Here is a 15864-nt window from a genome sequence, read left to right as displayed (position 1 = left end):
TCTTGATAAATGATAATGGGCTCTAGAAAAATGAAAGATTATTTGGGATGGCTGTGTATGAGAACAGCAATCTCTAAACTAAATGAACTCAATAAAAGTGAATTGTTTGGGAGCTGCAGGTTCTGCAACTGGGATTTCGACCATGTTGGGAATGCCTGTCCTGGAAATTTCCCTTTACATTACAGATGAGCTGCCCATCTATAACTTAGAGGCTTAGAGAACTATCTGATGCACCAAGAGTTTAATTAAAGGACTTGACCAAGTTCTCAAAGCTGGTGTTTGTTAGAGGCTAGACTTGAAATTTTTCATCCTTCAAAGCCATCTCTAAATTCACTATAATGTTATACCTCATGTCTTAATCAGTAGTTTGCCAGATTGCTCTCCAAAAAGTCAATTATACAACAGTATGATTTCTTATTTCCTTCCAACCCCATTAACATTAATTTTTAGTTATTTTTTGCCATTTTGGGAACAAAATGTCATTTTAAAATCATTTAAGAATCATTTTTCTTAATTTAAGATTTTTGAGCAATTTTTCAAGTAGTTCTTAAAAATCTTTATTTCTCCCTTCAAAAGTTGTCACTTGGTCACAATCTTACTGTTGGTTAACGATTGTGACTCTCAGAAATATGTACCAGCTCATTATAAATTCTGAATATCAGATTTTGATCAGATGTATTTACCACAAATACTTTCTCCTAATCTTTTCTTTTTTGGGTGGAAAATGTCTTTTTATCATACACATTTCTTTTGCCTTTATAGATAGAAATCTACTCTGTGGAAATCACATCTGGGATGATGTGAAAAACAGAAGATACCAATAAAAACTTATTTTAAACAAAAAAAGAAATGTCACCGTTACTTGATTCCATTTGTATGATAAACAGTTTTCCTCCACAAATGAGATAAATATACTTCCATTTTAGAATTTAAAAAAAAAAAAACATGTAAATATTAAGAAATTTGAGTTATTTTGGAAATAATTTTAAAATCTTGGATCATTGATTCAAGTAGAGTTCAGAGTAGTATATGGGAGGAGCTATATATCTGTACCTATTTTTCCCCAAATAGTTCAAGTACATACAAATTTTGATTTGCTTTTCTAGGTGTTTTTTTTTTAAGTTGTCGTTTGAATCTCTAATAAACCCAACACTGATTTCTTATATACATTTGATTCTATTTTTGGATTCTCTATTCTGTTTCTTTTTTTTTTTTTTTTTTTCTGTTTCCATGTGTTTTTTTTTTTCCCTAGTAAGTCAACAGGCATTTATTATTAAGTACCTACTGTCTATGACAGGCAATGTTCTAAGCACTGGGGATACAAAGAGGCAACAAAAATCAAAATGGTTTCTGCTTTCAGAAGCACTGTGTGTGTGTTTTTAAATCTACTCTCAATTTCAGTAATCACAACTCTAGATTAACCTTTGATTTTTCACCATTAGTTGTTCCATTTATATGAAAAACATTTCATTATTGCTCCTCTTGTTCGTTTCTTCTTGTTCTTCCCTATGAATTTTTGGTAGGATTATATCTGATTCCTGGCCAGTGATTCTTGAGTATCACAGTAAGTCTACACATGAATTTGGGAAGTACTGATATTTTTACTGTATTTGCTAAACATGACCATATGCACTGGAGGAAGAGCAATCATGCTGTTTCTTGATTGCCTATTTGTATAACTGTAAGGGGCATAGATTCTCTTTGTAGTCTAGATTTTAATCTTGTGATCTATGCTTGTTCAGTGTTGTTTTGCGCAATATCACAAAATCCATAGTTGTCAATAAATTTTTTTTTAATTCCCCTTCACCCTGAAAGAAATATACAATACTTTTTAACAGATAAATAGTCAAACAGAACAAGTCGACATGTTTATCATGCCCCATAATGTATGCCTATCATTCTCTATGTTGGCTCCATTGTTGCCCTATAAAGAGATGTAGCCTCATCATCTGGTCTCTGGAGTTCTGACTAGCTAATGTTCTCATCCTAGTCCAAAGTCTTTCAGTGTTCGACAGTATTGTCGTTATTGTATAAATGGTTCTTTTGGCTTAGTTCTTTTCTATCTTTATGTTTCAAAAAAAGTGTTCCCAGCTTTCTTTTTTTGTCATTTCATCAGTTATATTCCATTCCTTTTCTAGATCAGCTATTAAGCTATTCCTCAGTCAATGGACACTCTCTTTGTTCCCAGTTCTTTGCTGCAATAACAAAAAAAAAAAAAAATGCTATAAGAATTTTTGTATATATAATTCTTTTTCCTGGTTTTTTTTGGAGGGGTGGTATTTTTGGAGTATAGGCTCAGTAGTATTAACTCTTTATATAAAGTTTAGTGTTCTTGGGGGCTTTGTCATTTTTCTTTTGTCATCTACCCAAACTGATGAATATTGAAGTAGAATCTGAAATTGTTTTGATTTGCACATCTCTAATTATTTAGTGATTTGAAACTTTTTAAAATATGTCTGTTGATCATTTGGATTTCTTTATTTGAAGGTATTCTGATCAGTTTATTTCATCAGTTGTCTTGGAAGAATGGCTGTCATTCTTAGATATTTGAATCAGTTCTGCATTTATCTTGTATATCGTTGTCTTGGATAGAGCACAAACCTGGAGGAAAGAGACTCAAATTCAATTTTGGCACCAGAAACTGACTAGCTGTGACCATGGCCAAACTATTTAACCTCTATTTGTCATAATTTGCTCAACTGTAAATTAAGGATGATGACAATTACACCTTCTTCACAAGGTAGCTGTAAAGATGAAGTGAGATGATGTATTTGTAAAGCACTTAATTCAGTTTCTGGCATACAACAGCAGGTACTTAATAAATTGTTTGCTTAAATAAATGGTATGCTAAATGCTTTACTGTTTCCCTTATAACTTTAACTGCATTGTTTTTGTTTGTGCAACAAGTTTTCACTTTTATGTTATTAAAAGAATCATTGGGTACAACTTTTTCCTTTTTTCAGAGTTAGCAGAAAGGTATTTTCTTCCTTGATCCTCTAATTTGTTTATAATGTGACCTTTAATATATATACACACATACCAATAGATATATATACACATACTTAACATTTATAAATACACACATATATAGTTATATATATTCTTTTGGAACTCATCATGGTGTATGTACAAAATGGGAGATGCTATTCCAAACCTAATTTTCTCCCAGATTACTTTTTAATTTTCTCAGTAATTTTTTGTTTAGTAGAATTCTTAGTCAGTAGTTTTAGTCTCTGTGTTTATTAAGCATCATTGCTATGTTCATTTGCTTTTCTATTATATAACTAATCTCTTGTACTTGTTGAATTTTCTATTTTTTGTCAAATACTAAATAGTTTTGATTATTATTGCTTTGTAGTATAGTTTGAAATCTGATATTCTTAGACCTTCCTCCTGTTCCCCCATTATTTCTCTTGAAAATCTTAATCTTATTCTTTAAAACAGCTTTATTATTGCTGATTTTTTTTCTACTTTCCTAACGAACTTAAAAAATTTATATTGATAATAGCACTAAGTAAGCAAATTAATATAGGCAATATTATCACAGTATTATACTATCTGTCTTAGTTTCTATAAAGAAAGTTTTGTAGTTGTTATTACTATAGTTCCTATATGTGCTTTAGCAGATATGTGCATACTTTTATTTTATGCATCTTTTAGTTGTGAATGGAATTTTTCTTTTGTATCTCTTCATGCTTGATTTTGTTGGTAGTATATAGAAAGGCTGATGGACTTGTGGGTTGTTATTTTGTATCTTGTTATTTTGCTAAAGTTACCAATTGTTTCAGTTAATTTTTTGAGTGTAGAATTCTCTAGATAGACCATCTCATCATTTGCAAAAGTGTTAATTTTGTTTTTTGTCTATGCTTATTCTCTCAGTGTCTTATTCTTGTCTCACTGCTATATTCAACATCTCTAGTAATGTTTAAAGAATAAGGTGATAAAAGACTTCCTTACTTTACTTGTGATCTTACTGGAAAGGCCTTTAGTTTATTTCTATTATATATAAAGCTAGCCTAGGTCTTGGTTTTAGATAGATATTACTTGTCATAATATGGAAAGTTACATTTATTCCTGTGCTGTTTAGTGTTTCTACCAGAAATAGGTGTTGTATTTTGTCAAGCTTTTTTTTTTTTTTTTTTTTTTTTGCATCTATTCATATGTAATTTTGATTATTATTTAATATACTCTATTAAGTTCATAGTTTTCCTAATATGGAATTAACTTTACATTGTGGTATATAAATCTTATATGATCTTAATGTACAATCTTTTTGATTTGTTGAGTAGCTGCTTTTAAAATTATTTGTGCTAATACTCCTCCATTGGTCTTTAGTTTTCTTTCTCTGATTTTTGTCTTTCTGGTTTAGGTATCAAGAACATATTTGTATCATAGAAGGAATTTGGTAGGATACCTTTTCCTGTTTTTGCATATTGGAATTCATTGTTCTTTGATCAGATTCAATTTTAAATCCATCTGGTACTGGGTTTGTTTTTTTCTCCTTTGGGGGATCATTATGACTTGTTTAGTTTATTTTTCTGAAATTGTGTGATTTAAGTTCTCTCTCTTTTTTTTTTTCTTCTTTTAACTTGGGCATTCAAAGTTTTTGTAGTCATTAATCCATTTCATTTAAATTGTTAGTATATGGGATAAAACTATTTCTAAAAATTTCCTCTATTTCTTCATCTTTTGGTTTCTCCTTTTTTATTTTTTAACATGTGTTATTTGGTTTTCTTCATTTTTTCATAAGACTAGCTAATATTTTATCAGTATTATTCATTTTGGGATTTTATTCTCAGTCTTGATTTCTTTGATTTTCAATATTTCTATTTTGGTGTTTTAATTTGGTGTGGAGGGAATTTTTTTTTTTTTTGTTGTTGCATGCTAATTTATCAGTCTTCTTTTTCTTTTGTTGATGAAAGTGTTTAGAGATATAAATTTTTTCCCTCAGGACTTCTTTGGATGCATTTCAAAAGTTTTGGTATGTTTATCTCTTGTCTTTTTTTTTGGGGGGGGGATGAAATTTTCTATTTTTAAAAATATCTATATACCATTGATTACATTAAGGAAAGATCTCATACTTTTTAGTATTTTTAGCAGAAATGATAATGGGAAATGTTTTGTGGGAAACATGTATATCTGTTGATATATAAGATCAGTATGATATCAAATTTTATATCTCCAATTAAATTTTTAATGTTTTCTTCAAAGATCCTTTATTAAGTATAATTTTTATTGCATTGTGATTGATAAAGGACATAACTCATCTTTCTTTCATTTTTTTGTGAGGTTTCTTTGCCCTAATACTTGCTCATTTTTGTAACTTGCTCAACTTTGAAGTGTGTGCCCTTTCTTCTCCTATTTATTGACCACTAGCTGTTAATTTGTTGTCATTGGTGCCTTTTTATGCATAATGTAATGTGTCTTTTTATCTCTGTTTAATCATGTTTCTTTATTGTGGCCTTGTCTGAGCTCATGATTGCCATTCCTGCTTTTTGAGCTCATGTGAGGCACAATGAATTTTGCTCCAGACTCTATCCAAAGTGTTTCTTTTAAACAACATATTGTTAGATTCTGCTTTCTGTACCCATTATGCCAACTTTTTTCATTTTATAGTTGAATTCACCCCATTCATGGTTATCATGATTGTTTATTGCATATTCTCTTCTAATCTTTCCTTTTATACTCTCTCTTTTCTTTACCTCTATTCCCTCATTTATAAAGAATGTAAGAATGTGAGATGGGGAGTGACCTTCCAATTTTGCTGTTCCCCTAGTCTTCCCCTCAGTCTCAGATTACAAGTTTTTGTCCTTTCTTTTCCTTTCCCTTCCCTTCTCTCTCAACTTCTCCAGTATTGGAGTTTATTTTTGTAATGAGTGAGTCCATGTGGCTACTCTCCTTTTTCCCTTATCTTTCCTTGTCTTCATTTGGGTCTCTATTGAATTTGATATTTTTATACACCATAGTGTATATGTTTTAGTTTTTCTTTTTCTTTTGTACCCTTGATTATGACAAATAGTAAATTCTTCCCTTGTTCTTCTTTAGTGTATTCTTTTCTACCTCCTTTTTCTTCACAAAATTATCTATAGGATCTTCGTTTGTCTTATTTAATTTCTTTTATGATCTTTAAAATCATTAGGGTTCTGAGGGGATGTTTGTTTCTTCTTCTCCTATTAGATGATAAAACTTATTGTATAGGCCTTTCCAGTTGTTGGGTTTACCTTTCCAGTTGCTTTTGATTTTTGTGTTTCAAAGATTGTATTCAGCTCTTCTCTTTTCATCAGAAATGATTTGCTTTCTTTTTTTTTTCATTGAGTCCATTTTTTCTTCTTAGAGATTTATACTCAGTTTTACTAAGTAAAATATTATTGATTAAAGGTTTTTTATTGTTTGTCTTTTATAATAACATTTCAACTTTCCCACTCTTTAAAATTATAGTTATTAAGTCTTGTTTAAACCTGATTGTGGTCCTTTGATACTTGAACTCTCACTGTATCACTGCTCACAGTATTTTTTCTTTCATTTAGAAGCTTTGGATTTTGACATTCCTGAAAATTTTCATTTTAAGATTTCTTTTAGGATGTAACTTTCTATTTTCACTTTGTCCTTTGGCTATAATTGGTATCAGACAGTTTTCATTTAGGATTTCTTAGAATGTGATATATAGGAAATTTGGGGGAGTGGTGAGGAATCAGGATAGAGGGTGGTCATGATTCTTAGATTTTCTTTCCTTGAACCATTTACTGGATCAGTTTTAGATAGAAATTATCTTACATTTTCTTCTATTTTAAAAAAGAATTTTTTTTTTTTGGCTTTACTATTTCTTCTTGTTTCATGGAATCATTTGTTTCTGCTCGGTCCATTCTAATTTTCAGGGAATCTATTCTTTCAGTAAGGTTTTGCACATTCTTTACTAAGCTATTGATTCTCTTTTCAGTTCTTTGCTTCAGAGCTCTCATTTTATTTATAGTATTTTTATTTTTTTCATCTTTTTCAGGAATTCTAATAAATCTTATAGACAAGCCAGACTTAATCTGAAACTTTGGGTTTACTTAATCTGAGACTTTGCTTGTGTTTACTATAGAATTAGCTCTCTTTTTCTAAGATTATGCCCTGATGCTCCCTGGATACACAACAATTTCTTTGTCATTGATGCCTTTATATTTCATTTATTCATATTCCAGACCTTTTTGTCAAGTGCAGGGTCCATCAGCTCCTACCTTTTTAGATGAAATGGTGAGTCCCTTTTTGGAATCCATTTGTGTTGTTCAGGCTTCTGTCCCTTGCCCTCTCCTCTGTGCAGTTCCTCCAGCCTAAGTCGGTACTTAGGTAAGAAAGCACCCAAAAGGTTGCAGATACTAAGGTGCTTGGAGGATTCCAGCTCAAACCAGTTCAGGCCAAAAAGGCAGAGGACCTATCCAATAAGGCCGTCAAGCCCCGCTGCCCCTTCCCCCACCCCCCAAGTCTCTGGGCAAGTCTCATTGTTCTTCCAGCGAATAGCACTCCTCTAAGTCTTTCCTTCCTCCAAGAAAATGCCTATAGGCTGGTCATGTGGCTGATTTCCAGGTCCTTCCCCATCCTGTCTCCGCTCTGTGGGGACTGTCCAGCTTGTCATGGACTTCTGCATTGCCCAAGGTAAGGAAATGGCTGCCCTTCTGCTTCCAGACGCTCTGCCTCTCCTCTGTGGCACTAATGGCTTTTGTTGAGCTGGGAGCCACCAGAATCCCCAGGCCTTTTTCAGATTTTGTTTTTGTGAAGTTTTTTTTAAGTGCTTATAAACCTCCGTTGCAGTTCACCTCATTAGGTTTCAGCCAATAGTCCAGTCCCTTGAGAGCTTTTTTGCCCACTAACTGTGTCCTCTGGCAGGTTAGCCATCCCTCCTGGCTCTGTCACCTGCCTGAGAAGCCTTTCAGCTGTCATTTAGCTGTGTCCCTCACTTCCTTCCTGAGATCTCACTGATAGTGGGTAATCTCCTGTGTTTGAACATGGTCCCTGCAGTGCTGAGCTTAGCTCCTCTGTGCCTGCCATTCAGTGCTTCCCTTGCCCCAGGATCATGGGTCTAAAGCTGCAAGGGACCAGCCTCCTCATTTATGGAAGCCCAGGAGAGGGACTTGTTCAGAGCTGGGGTTTGACTGCAGGTCCTCAGAATCCAGGGACTGGCCTCTTCCCACCACAGCCCCTGGGGCTCCACCTTGCTGTCTCTTGACATCGGGTAGTGATCAGTAGACCTGAATGCCTACCATGTGGCAAGCCCATTATCCTTGTTCAGTCCTTTGGGGAACTTGATGCATCCTTGCATCCACCATGCACATTGTCTTCTCAAATGGGATGTTCTTTTAACATGATCCTTTTAATCGATGTCTTTTGTTTTTATGTCATCTCTGTTTTCCATGGTGTGTTCTTCAGTCATAAATCTTGGCATTAAAAGTATGGATCTTTGTTTCTAGGAGAAACTAGAAAATATTAAAAACTTTGAAATTTTCTAAAGGCAGCTCACTTAGTCCAGTCTTCTCCTGTTTAATTCTGGATGCAACTAATTTTCCGTGCGTGCGTGTGTGTGTGTGTGTGTGTGTGTGTGTGTGTGTGTAAGCGTTTATGCTTTTTTGTTCAAGTGACTAAAAAATGATATATAGCACAGAGCTAACGACAGCTGCTTAAGGAGGAAAGGTGTACACATTCATATACACTACTAGAAAAGCTCTCTGTTAATAGTTCATCTAAGTACATGCCATAACTTCCACAACAGATATCCTTTGTGATTTAATATTGGTTGAATTTAAGTGTCCAGGAATGGAACGTGGTCCCTGTCTTTTTCTCCCCTCCTCCTGTTGGTACATATCCCCTAGTTCCCACAGGATGAGTGGCAGGGATCAAGGCAGTGAATCTGCTTGGCTATTGGCTTTCAGGACTAATAGAAAGCTTAGGGTTGCTAGTCTGTACTTCAGAATTGAGCTGGAAATAGTTGTGGATCCCCTCTAAAACTTCACTTGGAGGTCCATGCCAGATGCCTCGTGAGTGGGATAGGGAGCTAACGTTATGGGATAAGATGGATGCAAAGGAACAGATTCAATGACCCTGTCATCATTTGACAGAATGAAGCTGAACTATCTATATACCTCCTGAAAAGGACAAAACAAAGCTGCCAGCAATCCATTCCTCTCTGGGGTTTTTGGTGGATTGTAGTCAAGACTTCTGGCAACTAAAAAACTTTTTCCAATAGTTTTCCTTTTGTCCTCTCAGAAAAACTGCAAACATGTTACATAAAATAATTCATAGTGTCAGTGGAAAGGCTGGAGGCAGATTAGGAAGGATCAGAAGAAAGAATGGGATCAGAGAGGGCACTTGGTGTGATTTAAAAAACCCAGCTCTGCAGTCTGTCCGGATCCTGCCTCAGAAGCTCCCAGCCTGGGTGATCTTCAGAGGCTCAGGCCACCCTTGCTAGAGCCTTGCCTTCCTCTTCCATTAAAGGAAGGCCTGGGTCAGATGTCCTTGTAAAGGCCTTCCAGCTTTTAGGTCTATTATTTCATGATTTCTCTATCTCTTAATGTTAGTCTCTGCTCTGGATCCGAAAACTTATAAAAAGATGACAGGTGAATAATGGGTAAGAGAAGGAGAAAAGCAGGAGACTGCTTTTATGATTGCATGATGGTATTTCCCAAGAGTGTAGGAAATGATCGAAAGAAGACTGGTAGAATTGTGGTTTTGTGGGGGAAATGGACAGCTATTTGATGTCATTTCCATAGAGAACTTTTCCATGAGCAAACTTTTTCTCTCAGTGCTGAGCTTCAACAGAGAGAAGCTTCTAAAAATATATTTTAATTTTCTTTCCATCGTTGGTCTTTACATCCCCCACATTCCCTTAGTACACCCCGTTCCCTCTGTCCGTCAGCAATCGAATTACAAAGAATAAAAAAGAGGAAAAAAACAGCTCAACACAATTAACGGCCATATCCAAAAAGTTTGATAGAACATGCTGTGCTCCACATCTGCGGTCCCTCACCCCTCTGTTGTCATTTTTTCCCCCTTATACCCTATTGCAGTTGTATTTGTTGCTTCTCCATTGATACTTACTTTACTTTGTAAACTCAGTTCATCCAAGTCCTTGCTTCTGTGTCTGTACTCATCATAGAGCCCATTAAGATTCCATTATATCCATACAGTACAGCTGCTTTCCCTATCACCTAGTTATGGTGCATCCAGTACTTTGCTGCCACAAAAATCGACCCTGTAAATATTTTGGAGTTTATAGGGCCATTTCTTATAGTTTGTGTCAGTGACCTCTGATAAATATATACATATGCATGGAATCTCTGGGTCAAAGAGCATGGACAGTCAGTTTCTTCAGGTAATTCCAAATTACCCTCCAGCTCTACCAATGGCACATTAGTGTGCCTGCGTGCTTTGGTCATCTGTAATAATTGACTGCAAAGAGAAACCTCCAATTTAGTTTGATTTGCATTTCCTTTTTTTGTGGCCATCTGGAGAACTCTTTTTATGTGGATATTTGTAGTGTGTTATTATTCTTTTGACCACTTATCTATTGGTGTATGGCTTTGGTCTTAGGTGATTTGATGGTCATCTTCACCTCCTACTTGTTATTATAGTTGTGTGTGTGTGTGTGTGTGTGTGTGTGTGTGTGTGTGTGGCAATTGAGATTGTGACTTGTCCTGGATCACACAGCTAGTATCAAGTGTCTGAGGCTGGACTTGAATTCAGGTCCTCCTGATTCCAGAGCCCCTTAACCATAACTTTGTAAGCCCTATCTACAACCTTGAACATTGTATGCAGCACGGTATGCCCTGTAAAGGGGAGACTAATGAATGAAATGCTTTCCTGTTTTTTTGAGCCTCTGGGCTGCTTACAGTGTTACTTCTGGGAGGCTGGAGCAGGGCGATGTCATTCATAGATGGGAGGAAGGGCTCCTGCAGGCATAGTCCCAGAGGAGGTTACATGGGTTCCCTTGGAAGGATTGAGCAGGGAGATGGCCATTGTAACTGTGCAGGTGGGGAAGCATGGAGCATATATGGAGGGGATGGTCATTTTTGTCAGGGTAGAATGTGTAGGGGAGAGGGATAGAAGATAAGGTTGGAAAAGCAGGAAAATATAAGTGGGCCTTAAGTGCCTGGAAGAAAAGGATCAATAAACTCAACATTTTGACTTTGTACTCTAGCACCTAATGAAGTGCTTCACACTTAAGCAATTAATAGTAAGTGTTGTTGGATGAAAGATAATTACTAAATTCAGATAATGCTTCCATTTATTAATAGCTGGATATGATGTTGAGACAGAGTCAGGACTCTGAATTCAAATCCAGCTTCAGACACTTGAATAGCTGCATGCCCCTGGGCAAGTCACTCTTCCTGCCTCAGTTTCCTCATTTGTAAGATGGGGATAATAATATCCACCCCTCAATGTTGTTGTGAGGATCAAATGAGGTAATATTTGCAAAGCATACCTATGCGAGGCTTCTGTGTTCTTTACATCACCCACTCTCACTCTAAAAGTCATCAAGATTACAGGTTATTCTGTTTCCTGGCTCCAGAATTAGGATAGAAAGTAGGTGAAGATTAGAAGGAAGCAGATTTGGCTCAAGATGGAATAGACTGGCTTGATCCCTACCCTGAGCAATCTTAGAGAGGATTGGATGACCACTTGTCAAGAATATTATAGAGTAGTCATTTGCCAGATGAGAGTTAAATCAGCTCAATCTCTCAGAATCTTTTCTGTGCCAGGATGAGTTTGGACTGTCTCAACCTGATTCACTGAGAAAACAAGGCTTTTTCTGGCAGGTCATCAAGACCCTTTCTGGCAGGTCATCTTGACCCTGGATCCAGGCACAGCAGACTTCCCAAGACTGTCCTAATGTGCTCCATCTGTCTCAGAGTCTCTGACCACAGATTCCTTTAACTAATCTCTTTCCCCTGCTCATCAAGCCCAATTTAATATTAACTGGGCCTTCTTTTTTTGTCCTTGAGTAATAATATGTTTCTGTCTTTGTAATTATATATTTCTGTTTTTGTTTTTCTTCACATTATGGAATTTTAGAAGTGATCTAGTCTAGACAACCAAAAAAATGCATTTTTAAAAGTTGTATTACATTAATTTCTGAATATATCCCTTCCCCTCCATTTTCCCTATCTAGCACATCTTCTTTTGTAACAAAGATTATAAAAGAAAATGGAGGAAAAGGCAGTTTAGCAAAACCAATAAAAAAACATGAAGTGTATCTACAGTATTTACAGTATTCTATACCTGTTATGTCTTACCTCTACTAAAAAAGGCAGAGAGCATCTCATCTTTTCTTCATTACCAAACCCTATCATTTCAATTCAACAGAATTGAAATTTGTTTTTCAATTCTTTCCATTTATAAGCCTATAGGGATTGAATATAGTGTTTCTTGGTTCTGCTACAGAATTCACTCTGTAATCAATGCAAATCACTCTCCTCATGTTTCTGAATTCTTCATGACCATTATTTCTTTTTTTTTTTTATTTAATTTTATTTAATAATAACTTTGTATTGACAGAATCCATGCCAGGATAATTTTTACACAGCATTATCCCTTGCAATCACTTATGTTTCGTTTTTTCCCCTCCCCCCCCCCCCCCAAGATGGCAAGCAGTCCTATATATGTTAAATATGTTGCAGTATATCCTAGATACAATACATATTTGCAGAACCGAACAGTTCTCCCGCTGCACAGGGAGAATTGGATTCAGAAGGTAAAAGTAACTCGGGAAGAAAATCAAAAATCAAATAGTTCACATTCATTTCCCAGTATTCCTTCTTTGGGTGTAGCTGTTTCTGTCCATCATTTATCCAATGAAACTCAGTTAAGTCTCTTTGTCAGAGAAATCCACTTCCATCAGAATACATCCTCATACAATATCGTTGTCGAAGTGTATAATGATCTCCTGGTTCTGCTCATCTCACTTAGCATCAGTCCATGTAGGCATGACCATTATTTCTTAAAGCACAGAAGCATCCCCATTATATTGAGGTATAACAATGTTGTTTAGCCATTCTCCTTAGGGGAATTCTATGGGCCCTAAGAATTGTGGCCAATTCTTTGCTACCACAAAAAAAACAAAACAAAAAAAAAACCAAAAAACTACTGTTCTGCATGTTTTGATATCGATGAGACCTTCCTTTTTTTATCATCCACCTTTTTGGGTTTTGCTCACCAGTTGATCAGAGGGTATGGACGAATTAATTACTTTCTTCATGTGATACTCCATGTTGATTCTCTCAATGATTGGAATAGTCACAGCTCTCAATCAACAATGCATTAGTGGTTTGTCTTTCCTCAGCTTCTTTAACAACAACTTGACTCGTTTGTCATTTTTGTCAGTTTGCTTATACTAGCTGCATTGATTTTGTTCATGTTAAAAATTTTTATACTCATGTAATCACAACCAAGTATTTGAATGTTTTCTAATTTCCTATATCCCTTTTTTAGTTAAAAAAAAAAAAGAATGCTACATCTAGACAGTCATCTGCTTCTTATTCCATTCTTCTAATTTGTTTATATTCAGTTTATATGCATATATAGGTAGGTAGGCAGATAGGTGGATGTATTGGAATAAATGTAACTTTTGTCTAACTAATTGCTTTTTAGTTTTTCCAGTATTTCTAGTCAAATAGGGAATTCATCCCCAGGTAGTCAGGTTTATCTTATTCTAGGTTATTTGATTGAATTGAATTGTTTTTTAAGTCTTTCTTGGGTTTCTTTTTTCCTACTTGAATCTTTAAAAATTAGCATTAACACAGTGATTGGCACACAGCAGGCACTTAACTAACATATGTTGGATTAGGATGCTTTATTCCACTTATCTCCTTTTCTGTTTTTCAGTTAGTACTAAAGAGTTTTAAGGAATATCACTTTATAATTTAAAGTTTGGAACTAATATACAGCCTTGATTTCCATTTTTTTTGGTCATTATTTTCCTTGGTATATTAAACTTTTGTTCCTCCATATGAAATTTTAAGTTATTTTGTCTGGTTACAAAACTCTCTTTGTAGTTATGCATATAAATACATATGTATTTATTTACAAGTTTATAAATAATTTTAGATGGTATTATAATTTTAATTACATTGACAAAATCAACCATGAGTGGTGAATGCTCCTTCAATTATTTGTCATTTGTGATTTTTGTAAATAGTATCTTATAATTGTATCTGCATTGAGCTTGAGTCTGTCTAGATGTTTTTTGCACTTCATTCTTTTGAATGAGATTTGTTTTTTATGATTTCTTCCTGCATTTCTTTTTTTACTGCTATATAGAAATGCTCACAGCTCCTGTCAATTTTTTATTTTGTTGCCAATTTTCTGAAACTATTCGTTGTCTTTGTTTCTTTTCTGATACTCTGAAGTTTTTTAGATAAGCCATCATTTTATCTACACCTAACCCCTTCACTTTATTTTTTTATTTAACCAAAAATTTATTTTCTCTCTTTAAACTTTCCCACCTTCATGGAGGGAAAAAGGGGAAAAAAATCAACCTCTTGCAACAAATGTCAAATATGCATTGTAAAATCAAACAAATTTCTGTACTGTCTAGGTTCAAAAAGTCTTATTTCATTATTCATATTGAATCCCTCATCTCTCTGTCAGAGAGAAGAGTGGTATACCTCCCATGAAGTGATGGGAGGCAGGCAATAATAGTAATGATATCTAATAAACAGTGACTACCTTTAAAACCTTTTTATGATGTGTAGAAGAGATCAAAGGGAAGCAGAGACAAACAGAGAAGTTTTAAAAGTGGGTAAAATTTAGTAAATATTTTTTTAAAAAGCAACTTATTCTTTCATATAAAGTCCTTTTTGTATTTTGCTGTGTGTATAGAAATGCTGCTTCATATTATTATTAAAGTGCAGAATGAAAAGGTGTTTTAAAAGAATATAAGTGCCTTATGCATAAAAATTATTTTATTTGGTATACTCGAAGCCCCAGAATCTGGCACACAATAGATACTTAATAAATGCTTGTTGATTATTATGGAATAGAGAACTCATGAAGAAACCCTTCGACCAATACAGAGCAGCAGCTATTCTGCAGTTTACATAGCTCACTGCTTGTGTCATCGAGAAGTTATATGACTTGCCTAGGATAGATAATGCAGCCAATATTTGAGCCATAGAACTTGAATTTCAGTCTTTCTGACTCAGAGGCTAGTTCCTATTTACTTTACCATGTTCTTTTTCCTTGGACAATCATGGCCTTCAAAATTTCCAGCATAACAGTGACATCAAATTATATAATCAAGAGATGACATTTCAATAAAGTTCTACCACAATTCAAATTTGAAATGCAAAGTTTATTTTTAAAAAATCTTGTTTTCTATATGAGGAACAGTTTTATTTTTAGCATAAATAGATTTTCCTCTGCAAATGTCAGTAAGACAGTACTTATTATAATTTAGATTAGAGTTGAGGTGTAGAAATTATTTATAAATAAGGATTGGAAGTTAAGTAATATAAGACTTTGCAAATTCCATTGGTTTGCATGAAGAACCAAGACCAATTGTACTGTGTGAACAGGATATTTTTTCCATTGATTGTACCCATTAAGAGAAACTTTTACAATGTCTGTACGTGTCTTTAATACCTGATATGTCTTATATTTTCTCACAGCCACCAGTGACTAAAAGTCTAGTAACCAACTGTAAACCAGTAACTGATAAAATCCATAAAGCATATAAAGACAAAAACAAATATAGGTATGTAATTTATGTGATGGTGGTTTTGAGCTTAAGCATGATGGGGCCAATTATTTTTCATTCTTTTTCAAGTATTCTCTTTTTCACTAAACATTTTTATTAAAAATTTTCTAAGATTATGCACTTATTGATTTTAATTT

The 15864-nt window shown here is 34.5% G+C and overlaps 1 protein-coding gene across 2 annotated transcripts in view; it reads left to right on the top strand.

Annotated features, from left to right (window-relative positions):
- The window catches only part of GNPTAB (N-acetylglucosamine-1-phosphate transferase subunits alpha and beta), a 92547-nt gene that overhangs the window by 63216 nt on the left and 13467 nt on the right, over positions 1-15864 (top strand). The window contains exons 17-19 of one of the 2 annotated variants that reach the window (XM_051961054.1): positions 4370-4405; positions 4952-4981; positions 15639-15724. In XM_051961054.1, the coding sequence (XP_051817014.1) occupies positions 4370-4405; positions 4952-4981; positions 15639-15724 (152 nt within the window). The remainder of the gene's footprint in view (positions 1-4369; positions 4406-4951; positions 4982-15638; positions 15725-15864) is intronic. The other variant, XM_051961055.1, reaches the window with a different exon arrangement.

The sequence above is a fragment of the Antechinus flavipes genome, chromosome 5 (assembly GCF_016432865.1).
Source record: "Antechinus flavipes isolate AdamAnt ecotype Samford, QLD, Australia chromosome 5, AdamAnt_v2, whole genome shotgun sequence".
NCBI classification, from domain to species: Eukaryota; Metazoa; Chordata; class Mammalia; order Dasyuromorphia; family Dasyuridae; genus Antechinus; species Antechinus flavipes.
The sequence above is the reverse complement of the archived record's forward strand: the minus strand, read 5'-3'. Positions and strand labels throughout refer to the sequence as shown.